We start from the raw sequence: 14,552 nt of genomic DNA on the forward strand, positions 1-14,552 counted from the left end.
GCGGTAAGCGGCGAACGGTGTGCTGGAAAAATCGTCATTACGGCTTTCTGGTGGTGCCGACTGCCGACCGCGGGCCGCAGCTGCTGCTGGTGCCGCCGTACAGCCCCGGCGTGGCCGCGTCGGATAGAGTGAGCGACCGTGCCTCCGAGTGGGTGCGTGTGGGTGTGCGACGGAGAGAGAGCAACGTGTGCGCGCGCGTGCAGCGTGTGCATTATACGTCGCGACGTTACCGGTGGGTGGGGAGTAGGCGGGGAATAGAGTATAAAAAAAAAAAGAGAGAAAAAAGAAGAAAAAACACACTCAACCCACCTCTCCCCGTTCATTGATTAAGATTGACATTCCGATTCCGTTGAACGTCAAAATACTTGTGCGAACCATCACCGTCGTCGTCGTCGTCGAATTTGTTTGTTTGTTTGTTCGTTCGTACGTTTGTCGTGTCCGGTACACCCGCGCTCCTTTGTTTTAGTCGTTTGTCGTCGCATGCACCCGCGTATTGGAACGACACCACCCCGTACGCGCGCACAGTGCAGTGCACACACGGTGCGGCCAAACATCAGTCGCGTCCATGATAATAACAACGCGATCCGCGCGCATCAACATTGCCGCTGCCTCATCACCATTTCCGTCGTTTCCCGTCGTACCGTAGGGAAACCGTTCTCGGTCATATACGCCCGCTGTCGACCAGCACAGAACCATCACCACTGAACTGCCGCCACTGATTACCATCGACACAGCCGCCGTACTCTGCCGCCATGGGACCGAAAATCATTTGCCTGGCGGTCGTCTGCGTTTTTCTCGTGCACAATGTAAGTACAAGTTCCTATTGCCGGCGTGTCCGTGGATAGTTCCAGTGGTAGCAGTCGTGGACCGACCTGGTAGGTTTTCATATCAGTCGGTTGTCGTTCTCGTTGCCACTCTTCGAAGAGTACTGTCAGTTTAATGTACAGTCCATAATTATGCCTACCAAACTGGGGTTTGTTGTTGGATTGCGTTGTCTGCAGGTGTACAATAATACCTTCCTGGTGAATGTTATTGCATCAATCTTGTTGTTCTTGTTACTCATAGGACATTGTTGCTTTCTTAAAAAATAAGTAGTTATTAGTATAGGTAGTCATAGTATAGGTATGTACAGTTTAGTTATGTTTGGCGATTTACTGTTGCCGAAGGTCAACGATTGAGCGTTAATCGAATAAGTAATAATTGATGTCTGGTTCATTTTAAGTGCCCACGTATATGTCTACAGTAGTCCTATCCAATACTATTACATAAATATTTTCAATTAATATTAATATGCATACTATGCTTCTCATTATTTTCATTATACAATAACCATCTGTTTGACCTTTTATCCTCATAAAAAGTTATATTCTTCCTATTTGTAGAATACATTTTTATGTACCTAATCATCAATAATTTCAATTATATACCTACGTATAATTTGTTATTGGCAAAAATATGTTAATTAATCAAAGGTACCACTATCAAAAAGAAATAACTAGGTTCTATCTTTGATCTATCAATTTAGTTACGTATTTAAACATGTTACTAATGACATTTATTAATTTATTAAATAACATTTGTTGTTGATAGTTGAAGCATAAGTCATTATAGTTGCAGAACATATTCTTTACATTTAATAGTTAAATCTCTTGTTTTCAAACTTTTGCGTTCATATGTAGAATGTACATTTATCTAAAGTAGGTAATCTGGTAATATTACCTACACATTTTTCTGAAACTTGATAAAGTAATTAAACGTACTTATGTCTGGTATTGTAAACTGTTATAGTTAAGTAGGTAAGCAGTCACAAAGAGAATAATTGTGTGTATTAATGGCTTAACTGGTTAAATTATTTAATGTAATACGTATTCTGGTATTTGTGAAATAAAAGTTGTTTTGAATTCTTGATAAATACCTACCAACTTTGTAACTTATTTTATATTTTTTGTTATCAATATTTGTTATTCATATTATTATTCATTTAAAATAATTGGATCTTAAATTCCATAATTTTTCCGATAATAGACAGATACTGTACCTATTATAATTGTTGGAAATAACTTTAATTAATCAATGTACAATTATATGATTAGTTTAGTTAAAGCTTTAAAACAAATTATACTTATTTAAAATATTAAACTACAAATTCATTATATTTACTTTATTTTTAGCAAGAGTACTTTCCTATTATGAATATTTTACTGTGTTTATGTACCTACATATTATACTGTATCAAAGTTCTTAAAAATTTACATTTATTAGTTCTATTATTTTTTAATTATCATTTTAATAAGCCAACCTCTTTGATAATATAATTTGTGATTTTTAAATAAATCTCAATTGTTTAATATGACTTTTTATTTGTGAAATATTTACATAATTAACAGTTCAATTTTTGTTTCTTTTTTAAAAATATTTTTATTAAGCTGAAAGTTGTATTATAGATACAATACTCTATTTTATATTCCAAACTTTAAGAAAAATTATTTTGAAACTTAACCATTACCTTACTGGTGTTAAATTCTCGATTGTTGCAATATTTAAATAAATGTGTTAATAATAACAAGTAGATTTGTTATACTTTTTGATTTTTTTGAATTTCTATAAATGTAATACAGTGGTGGGTATTTTTCTTGATAACATTTTACTTTTTACTTTTAACCCGCTCATGCCCTTAAGGTACATAACAATGCATTATGACTTATGATACCAAAACGTCTAGGGGGCATGGCCACTATGTCCTCCATCCCCATCCCCTTAGGCCAACACTAATTTAATATGTGCTTAGTTAAAGTATATGTAATTTTAATAATTACTGTAATTGTATTAAATAGACTGTTAGTTTATTGCTTATTGTTATATTACTAAAAGTAAATTAAAAAAATACATAAATAAAATAAAAAAAATTCTATAGATTATTTATAGGTACTTAGAATTCAAATAAATGTACTTAATAAAATATAAAATGTATCAAGTAGAAATCACTTGTAATGTGATAAGTAAATAATGTTAGTTTTGGATGCATAAATTCTCCTATATAGGGTGTCCTGTGAAGATTTACCTATTGCGATATCTCCTGATATAATGAAGAAATCATAATTCTGGGCTTTTAATAAGAACTACAAATATTTCGTTTTAATTTATGTATCCAATTTAAATTTATTTTTTATTTATTTATTAATGTTTTGGTAAAAAAGTTTAAAAAAATATTTTTTATTTTATTATTTAAAATAATTTTTCAGTCATTTTTTGGAGTTCTTTTTCTGAAAATAATGACGTTTTAACATAATAATTTCATTAATCTCCTGATTTTTAATATTTTTTTCTAGTTTCGAGAAAAAGCGTTTGCCGGCCGTTCGTGCACGCAAGCTACATGTTTGATACAATGACACCACTATCATACTAAATAACTCGCAGTTTTTTTTTCGTAACTAGAAAAATATTAAAAATCGGGATAAATTAAATTAAATTGTTGAAACATCAATATTTTCAGAAGAATGAACTCTACAAAATGGCTATCTTAAATTTTTTTGAAAATAAATAAAAAAATATATTTTTTAACTTTTTTAACAAAACATAAAAATAAATTAAAACATACTATATTTATAGTTCTTCAGATCCTCACGAAATACCCTGTACCTACATATATCTATATCTTTTATAATTAACTCAAATGGCTATTAGCTAATAAAAACTGAAAAGCTCTTATGTTATTATGAATAGTAGAAAATAAATGTGATATAAAATAATATAATATATTATAGTTCATGAATTCATGATGTATTAAACCAACAGTTCTCAACCTTTTTATATCCGTAAACCACCTAAACAGTATCAACATTTTCACGTACCACTACCATAGACAAATAACCTTTTCTTCTTATCTTAATTTATCCAAATAATATTTAATGTTTTCATTGATTGACATGTTTCAATGATTCATTCTAATTTTTATTATAAATGGAGATTTTCTTTGTGTATCACTTATGTGCTTTTCGCATATATTACTATGTAATAAGAAAAACTTAACAACCATACCTTAAAGTTTTATTTGTCAAATTATATAAAATATCATTAAAAAAAAATCGTTAAGGTAACAATCTTGATAAATTTTGATTTTGCTATACTTTTATACATTTATATAACCCTGGTGATATGCAACAGTAGTATCAAACAATAAAAGTTGCTTGGTAGGGAAATAAATTGTGAGTAATTGATTTTGACTGGTGGCGGGGTCATAATGCATAACCCATTTACCATATTTATTTTCAAAATGATTTATAATCATTATTAATTAAGAAAGTAACAAAAATATATTATTATTTTTTAGGTGCTTGCAGAATCTAATAAAAATATTTCATCTACTCTTAAACCTTCAAAACCATTGAAGGAGGAATTATTTATCGATGATGAATCTGATGATGGTGATACCGATAAATTAGATCCTGATGATATGATGCTAGGTGAAGAAGGTAGTGGTATGGGTCCACCATCAAAGGGAACAGGGGCCGAAGATATGGAATCTAGTGGGTCTGGCTATGGACCTGATGATGAAGACGCTCAAGTTGGTGGTAAGAGCAAAGGTAAAGCAGGAGTTGATTCTGAAGAAGATGATGAAGATATGGATGATGGTGATGATGAAGATGATGATGATAACGAAGATTTTGATACAGAAAATCCACATAAGATGTTTACTCCTGTATCTACTATATCAACTACGACTACCACAGTTAAGAGCCACGATGAAGAATCTATTTTCCCTGAACAGGTACATTTGTATAACTTAATGTTTTATTTATCTTCAGTCTTCGTAATCATGTACTTTCATTGTTCCTATAAAATCTGTCCATAGACATCTTGGGACTTCTATCTGTTACATTTGTACCATTTAAGTAACATATAAGAAGTATATATATGTTTTATAAAAATTGGTTTCAATTTTCTAAATTTGCCGAAATTGTGTTGTTTTGATGGTAGAAACATTTTTCATTTTTCTGTACTAATGTTATTTTTTCTACTTTTCACTAAATAATATTTTATTAATTATATTTAAAAAAATACTGTTTATGTATTTATTAAAATATATACACCATATACAAATTATTTAGGTTGATTCTTATCTTTATAAATTAATGGATCAATTATAGGTTATTAAATAATATGAAGGTGCTCTGTTAAATATATACAAATTAATATATCTAATAGATGCTAGTTCAAATTATATTTTAATTAATTATAAATTAAAAAATATTTTAATACCCAAAATAATCGATAAATGATAAAAATTGAAATTTATATTTTTATATGGTTTGAACCTATTTTTAAATGATACCTTTTCTGCCCTTCTGCTTTTAATTTTTTATAAACCATTCTAGGAACTATTTTAAACTTATGATAAGTCAATTTCCTTGTTTATCTACTAATATGATCTATAATATGATTACATCTCTTTTCCATAGCTTTTCATGATTTTCTTTAGTTGTTCCTTAGTAATAACATAAAAATAATTGTATTAAAGTATGTTTAAATTGGAATATGCACTAACTAGCAATTAATAAATAAAGACTGAGTATCCTTCAATTTATTCCAGTAATTTAATTTATAAATGCATAAATGTATTATAGTTTGTTATAGTTACTATAATACTATGTAATTCATATTGTATTAATCTAAAAAAAGATACTATTAAAATGATAAAATTATCCATTTTATTTATGTTCATTACGAGGTACAGTAGTATTAAGATAATGTTATACTCACATTTATAAGTTTATTAATATATTTATTTAGTTAGTAGACTATTGTTTGATTAGGATATAGAGTGAAAACTTGCCATTTAGATGACATTTCTTTGATGGATATTAGAAATGTTATAGGTATAATGTTATAGAAAAATGATTTAACTATTGTTTATTTATACATTATGATAAAATATATAAAAAAAAAATTTACAAAAATCCATGTTCATATTTATTATAGTCAATTATTAAATCAAGAAGATGTCAAACAGTTTTAAATGTTTTGGAAGCAGTTGCATTTTGTTTAAAAATGCTTCATAAAATATTTTGAAAGGCATTTATGATTTAGTTGTTTAATTAAACAGTGAATATTATGTTCTATGAATGTGAATCATATATATTTGTTATTGTTATAACTTATTGTTGTATGTAGCATTTTGGTTGATATGAATTTCTGGGAAGTTTTATTACCACATGTACGAGTAGTTATATTATTTTTACCTCTACAATGCTTAGCTCTATAAAACCATTGGGAACTTTTAGTATTAATATATTGCATGTTAAACTCACCTGATGAATTGCATATTTCTTCTAATTTTGCATCGCTAATCTGAAATCTTTTTTTTTTTTTTGAGGGCAGCAAAATACTATTACTATGTTAGCAAGTTTTTCTTTATTTCAACTGACACTGCAATTTATTGTTCTTTATATCTTGGTGACTACACTTCTTACAAGTGATATATTAAAACAATATGACAAATATGCACAAATTTGCATTTATTATACCTTTGAAAACTTCTACAAACCTTTTGCAACATTATAAGTATTAATATCAGTAGTAACTATTAGGTGTATATGAACATGGTAAAAATAATTTGTAACATAGGCAACATTTTTAGGTAGAAATAGTTACTCATTTTGATGAACTATTTTTTTTTTTTTTTTTTTTTTTTTTTTTTTATTGAGATTTGAAGAAGAATATTATAATATCTTGACAATGAATTATTTTAAACCTTTTATATTAATATGTATCATATTTGTTCAGTTGTTAGTGATTACAAACAACTGTATTCACTGTGTATAAATATAATTTATTTTTATATATGTTTTTTTAATAGAAACTGAGGGTTGATGACTCATTTAATTCCATATGTAGCTTACAAATTATTTTTGCTTTTAATAATGATCAACATTATATCAATACTATTTAATATAACATTGACATGGTCTATAATAGTACTATTAAATAGATATAAAAATATGTGTTAATTACCATACAAATTATATATTTATGTGACATGCAAAATTTTGTTTGTATGATTCACTATTATTAGTTAATTTCTCTTCTACAGTATTTATTTAAAAATATTTTTTTTTAAATTTATATCACACATGCAATTTACAATATATTTATCATTTGTATGACTAAAAATAGGTTCAAACAGTAATTATGGATTTGTGTAGTTAAAATTATATAAGTTTTTATTTAAAATATGTATTTAAGAAAGGTCTATAGAAATAAAACAATTAAGATAACAATTAAGAAAACGTTAATATTTGATTCATATTCATATCTTTATTTTAGCCTAAACAAAACATTAATGATGTCAATTTGGCACCTAGTGTACCTAGTATGCCTGTAGTACCTCAGACTACATCTACGTCTACTCTTCCACCCCCTCCTTCCAATGCTATTGATGAACATTCTAGCAGTAATGGAGTCTATATAAGTCCAAACAGCCATCCTGAGCGAACATCTTCATTTTTCGCACAACCTGGCATACTTGCAGGTAATAATAAAAAAACAACATTGGTTGTGATAATGATCATAACATATCTCTTAATTGTAATCATCTAACATTATGCATGTTTCAGCTGTTATTGGAGGTGCCGTCGTGGGATTGTTATGTGCGATTCTAGTGGTTATGTTCATTGTATACCGGATGCGTAAAAAGGACGAGGGTTCTTATCCTTTAGAAGAAACCAAACGTTCACCAGCCACAAACCCATACTTAAAATCTTCACATCGTGAATTTTATGCATGAGTACATTCATAAATTGGTTTTTACTTGAGCCTATGAACATAGTATACGTTATAATAATATTGTTTTATCACCTCCTTCTCCGTAAGACAATTCAACTATTCCAAAGGCAGCTATATGACTTCTAGTCAAACATAAATTTATATATATATATATATATATATATATATATAAATGATAAATAGAGTTTCATTATAAATTATGGACCTTTTAAAACACAAAAATTTTATTTTAATCTACCATTACTTTCCTTAAAAAATTGTACATCATTTTTTTTTCTTATATTTTGAATTAGTCAGATTATTATTGTCATATATAGTGCAACTAAATTAAGATGACCAACCACACATAAAAGAGGAGATTATTTAAACTCGTCAACCACCCTAACCAGTCAGATATCTCATGTTAATGAGTCTGACCAAAACGGATATAACCAGGCGATCGATAAGTGGAGCCGCCAGGTCATCTTAACTTGGTTGCACTATTCCTATTTGTCTTCCGTAATCCCCTTTTAATGTTAAATATATATAAAATGTTAATATTAATTAGCTGGATCTATACCAAACTGGTGACTTTGAAGTTCTTTTGAATCATATCATGTTCATAATGATTGTATGGACAACCTCTTAAGGTGGCTTCCGTTTTTAATTTTTATAGATTCTTAAATATAGAGAACGAAATTAAGATCATAAAATGCCAATTGATTTAAAATCATAATAACCGGTTTGGTCTGGCCTGCTTTATATTATTAATTAAAATGTACTGATAATTGCAAATCAATTTAAATTAAATTATACTATTATTTGTTGAAATTAATTTTTGTTAAGTATAAATATTAGGCAGTATTAAGTGGAATTATAATGGTTCATTAAACTAAAAGACCAATATAAAGAAGAATAAATTGAAGATAATAAAAATTGTATAGTTTTTAATTTAAAGACTAAAACAATGTAGAACCTTAGCCAACTTAATTATGTGCCATTTTTTTGTTGGGCCTCCCCCTTCTATTCATATATTTTAAAGTGTTTTTCAATTTGAACACTTTGTACATAATATTTAGGCATAACAAATTTTTATTATTATTTTTATTATTATTATCATTAGTTTTTATTTATAGTTTTCCAATATTTTTTATTTTATAATAATTATATTTATTTAGTCTAAAATGGAACTAATTGATAATGAATATACTTTTCCTTATTGCGTTTTTTGTACATATATAATTGTACTGGTAAAACAATATAAACTTATGCTGCCTAGAGATAATATAAAAAAAAAAGATAGCAAAACATCTTCTTTTAACTCGGTTAATTAATATGTATTACTATCGTTTATTATTGAAAAAACTAAGTATAATATTACTGTGAATTTTTTATTTATTTAACCTACTCATAACAATTTTATTATTTATGTATTTGATTAAGTTTTATAACATCATTTGTTTTAAGTATTGAGCGTTTTGCAATAATGTTCAACATCGTCAAGCTCTGTACAAGAGTATTATTTTTACTTGTTTATACCATTTTATGTAAACATAATATACACTATATATTATTATACTCGATGATTATTCGTAAGAAGTTTTTATTTGATTTTTTTTATGTTTACATTTTTACTTACAAGACTTGGGTCTTTGTAAACCTAAATGTTTTTTTAAATGTATATACCCCACTCCCTCCACCAAGAAAAAAATACTTGTATCTTCCTTATTCACATCTAATAATAATGTAATATTATTTTTTTATCTTGGCTCCTTTGAAAATAATTCCAATAGTATAATTTATGTAGTATGTACCTTTATTTATGTCAAATATGCAAAATTAGTTTGAATAATCTTCTCTCGGCAACTCAAATGTAGATAAATTAAAACAACTGTTATCATAAAAAAAAAATTGTATTATTTTTAGGCATTACACTATTTAACTGTTTTTAATGCTTTCATTTACTTCGAAATCTTTCATAATTTTAACTTGAAGTTACTTAAGGTCTATTATACTCATAAAATCCTTAAATTGGCAATAAACAAAACTATTTTATTTGTGAAATTGATAGTATCCATAAATGTACCAATATTTTTATTTATTTTTTCCAATTGTAACAATAGATAAATCCTTACATTTTATCTTGTTAAATTGTATAACTTTTTTGTTTTCATTTATTTTGTTAAAGAAATACCACTGATTGTCCGTTGAAATTTTTCAGTATTAATTAGTTATGAATAATATTTTTTAATCATCTCTTTTTTTGTATTATTTTTCTCGAGTTTTCCCCTTCGTCATATAAAAACATGAACTTTAAATAAAATGAAAAGTTAATTTTTTTATTGTATCATCATACATGTGAAATTATTTTAAGTACTTGTCAATTTAACTAAATGTCTAGGCGGATAATGAAATTGCATTATAATTAAATTCTTTGACTATATGCCTATGACATACACATATTTAAATTGACTAGGTATATACTATTGGTTTTAATTCAATACTTAGTTATAATTATTAGAAACCCGAAACATATACAGTTACTTATATACATATTATTATTACAATTTTTTTTTAACATAAACCTGATTATTTTAAATTCTTAACAGTTATATTTGTTTGAAAATATTACTATTGTTATTAATACTGAACACAAAGTAATATGCGTAAGCTAAGGGGTGGGAATTTCCCCCCTAGAATAAATTTGGAGTAGGTAAGTAATATTATAATAATCAATAATATATTGATATGTAACTATATATTTGCCCCCTCTCCCTAATAAATTTCCAAGTTACGCTCATGAGTACCTACATGTTAGCAATGTTACCCTCATTAGTGATTTTCTTACCCAATCGGTAATCGTTTATCACCATTTTCCATATTTATGTTTATATTATGTATCTTTAATGTTTTTAAATAGCTTTCATGTTGAAACCTTTTTAAACAACACCTCACCATTTCTATTTCTATTTCACCATTGTACTAGACTGACAAATCATCTCCGTTCAGAATCGTTTTTCGTATACAATGATACCTGTCATTGCATTCAAATTTAACACATCTATTATAGTAACCTCCTCCCTATCGGCTATCTCTACTATACAGCAGAGCGATACCCACTTGCACACCTTTAATTAGTTTTGATTTTAAAGTTATCATTTTATCAAACATATATTTGAAGCTCCCTTATAAAGGCACTGAAAATCAATATCAACCTGTAATAGCAAGATATAAATTATAATATGATACCATTTGTAAAATATAATTTTAAATTAAAATAGTGAGGATGACTAAAATATTATAGTCATTACAGAGATTTGTGAATAATCAAATAAAAAAAAGATACATTTTATTATACATTAAAAACTTACAACAGAATCATTAGTATAACTATATTAATTATTAATTAGTGTTATATTTTTATCAATAATATTGTATACAATGCATACTTAAATATTATAGGTATTAGGTAGCTTGTTAAAAACAAAAAAAAGTTATTAGTAACTTAATACAGTATCTATTTATTATTACTGAGGATGAATATGTTATATTATTTTATTTATACTACTATACTAGTATAGTATGTAGTATATATATTCATTTAAAATCCAAAAATGTACAATTTACGTATTTTAAACCTAATATATTTGTGTAGTCTTACACGTAAATCGATTTAAGTTCGACCAACTATACTAATACCCCAATAATACACGTATTATTGACTTATATTATACGAATATTAATTACATATATATATATATATACACACAATACATCAACATTAGTCTTATTTTAAACATAGATTATACGTGCTATGTTGAATGGAAATCAGATCTCTCCGTCAAGTATACAGAATAATAAACAATATTGCCTCATCACTTGAACAATAAAATTGTTGGTTATATCTTAGGAGTATTTCTTGACATTGCTCAGGAACTTGATACTGTCTTGCACGAAGGGCCTTTATAAACTCCTCTTTTATACCTATTCCATTAACAAGATACCTCACCTTAAAGGCTTAAAATCCTTTCTCAAAAATCGCTCATTTGTAGTGCGGCGTGATTGGTGTGAAGTAGAATATTCTAATATTTATCCCATTAAAGCAGGCATCTCACAACTCACGAGTCACGAGATAGTATTTTTACACCGACATTTATTATTTATATAATGTATTTACTGCTGATGTACCTACTGTAATTAAATATCACCAACTTAACCACTTTTGCTGACAATAGGTACCGTGCATAACCTCATCTAGTCCTAACGGCTGACTTAGACTCGGCCATAAAAAAATCTCCAAGACCACCTACTTAAGGTCAGGTTAAACTAGGTAAAAACAAAATAAATGAAAGTAAATTCACGCATATCGTCTTTACCATCAACCCAAAAAATATTCCCCTTGTGTTTCTCAATGAAAAATATAAATAATTCCCTTGGAGACCCTTTTTATCGAAAAAAAAACCTAAAAAAATTTTTAAATGTCTATTATAAAGACCTTTAAAGGTCAAAATATTTAGAAAAAATGAACTATGTGGTATATGAAATGATTTTAGGTATTTTAATGAAAATTGTTAGCAGCTACCCACTAACTACTATTATTCTTTTTTGAGTTGTACTATAAATTATAATTTACAGTATACGGTTACAGTAAGATGTGTAACCAGTTACAAGTTACAAAAATAATCGAGTTTCATGTAACTAATAACTATGGTCTAGCTATGAGTATGACTATGGTACGCCCAACTCTGTTTACAAAAATAGTATACAATTTTAATAAGCAAAATAAATTTTATGGAATACTTAAGATACTGCTTATCATTTTCTTTTCATAATAATATTTTTAAAAATTTCGACTATTTTTAGTTATTATTAAAAATATCAAATATGTACATATTATTATTATACATATACGATATACCTATATTTGAAAATTTTCCTTTTTTTTTATTGTTGATAAAATTGCCTGATATTAAAACTTGAAAATGTAATATAAGATTTCACAAATATTCTTCATATAGCTATGTGTAACAATATACATTTTCACAAATCAACAATTAAACGCTGTGTCTAGATACCCGGGTGCTCGTGTAGATAAAGTGTACACGGAACCATCCGTGTAGGTATATATTCGATACCCGAATTATTAATACGCATGCGTCTTAGACATAATATTATTTCATATTTATAATTTATATGCTATTTACAGGCAAGACAAACTATCGAAAAATAACTAGTCACGTTACTTGCAAATTTTTTTATTACATATAGTTTATTTTTTTTTTTAATTTTGAAGTTTGCACTCAATATGAAATTAGGTGACGAATTTAACGATTTTCTAGATTTTATTTACTTTATAAAGATTCTAATTTTATAAATTTTTCTGTTCATGATTGCAAAACTTTAGAATCAATTAAAGCAAAGCATCCAACCGGAAAAGGCGCTAATGCCCCAGTACAACTAAAATATTATTATATAAAGTATATTAATGTGTTCACGGTGGTGTATATAGAAAGCGAAAGAGATTCCTTGATAAACGTATAACCTCGTGAGTACCTATTTTATTTTCAGGCGTTTTAGGGCTCTAGTACTAGAGTCCTAGTAATAATTATATTATATATTATTATTTATTATTGTTTAATTTCAGAACATTACAACAGGGCTGTGAAGCAAATATATATGTACGAATAAATGAAAAGAGAAATGCACTAGTCTAGAATATTTGGATCGATCGATGGACAACGTTCGCAGACATTTATTTTCGTCCATATTTTCCTCTTTAATAACCACGATTAAAGATATATATATATATATATCTTTAATCGTGCTAATAACTAATTGTGTTATTATATCCATTGTTTCATTAGATAAATTCATATTTTCATTACAAATCATATGCAGCACCTAAAATAACGCATAATGTATTACGTAATTATTAATATTTATGAACAAGACAACTATAATGTTGTTTACTTTCAACAAAATACTTATTAAACCATCATAATTATTGTCAATTTTAGATAAAACTTGAATTATTTGTTGTATTTTGCGTTCATCAGGTACATTTTGTCATTTTCGTAAAACTGCGATTAGTTTGTCAATCTTGATTGATTTACTAAGAGATAGATAAATTCAATTAGGTTATGAAAATGACATATAATATGCTATATCTACATAAGAAAACTGTTCTTATAGATTTTCTATTATTTTACAAATATCTATTATAGTTTCAAGTATTTTTTTTTCAGTTACACATTAAATGACTCCTGAATTGAATAACTAGTTTGAAAATGAAGAAAAAACTAATTAAATTGAATTCAAATTCTGTTAAATAGGTATTAATAGAGAAAACTTAATTTTGTCTGAGTATCATTTAAATTCATACTAGTGTATGTTGGTAATAATTATTAATTGTTTTATAAAATTCCCAATAATATTATAGAATGTATTATCTGTAAATCGGCTAATGATATTTAAAATATATGTATAATTTTTTTTACTAATTACTCAGCAATATATTGATGGATATAAACTTTTTAATTTATGATAATTAAATATTGAAGGAAATAAATTAGACAGAATTATATTTTCCATACCTGAAGTCAAGCAAAATTAGTATACTGATGTAAAATGAAAGTAGTGTAAATCCTAAATGGTATTAGTAAACTGATTCTAAAATATAAATGTTATGATACAACTAGTTCATGCCATAATATAAAACAGACACAAATACACAATAAAAGAAAAACATCTAACGAATACATGGCTCTGCTCAGAATCTGAAAGTACACAAA

General features: G+C 27.1%; 1 protein-coding gene across 1 annotated transcript; it reads left to right on the forward strand.

The window, feature by feature from the left end:
- LOC132919885 (syndecan) lies at positions 1 to 9,360 on the forward strand. The gene is made up of 4 exons (XM_060981794.1): positions 1 to 806; positions 4,331 to 4,768; positions 7,324 to 7,528; positions 7,614 to 9,360. The coding sequence occupies exons 1-4, from the start codon at positions 753 to 755 to the stop codon at positions 7,781 to 7,783; spliced, it is 867 nt and encodes a 288-aa protein (XP_060837777.1). The 5' UTR covers positions 1 to 752; the 3' UTR covers positions 7,784 to 9,360.
- Positions 9,361 to 14,552: the final 5,192 nt, after the last annotated feature.

This window comes from Rhopalosiphum padi, chromosome 2, assembly GCF_020882245.1.
Source record: "Rhopalosiphum padi isolate XX-2018 chromosome 2, ASM2088224v1, whole genome shotgun sequence".
In the NCBI taxonomy this organism is placed as follows: domain Eukaryota; kingdom Metazoa; phylum Arthropoda; class Insecta; order Hemiptera; family Aphididae; genus Rhopalosiphum; species Rhopalosiphum padi.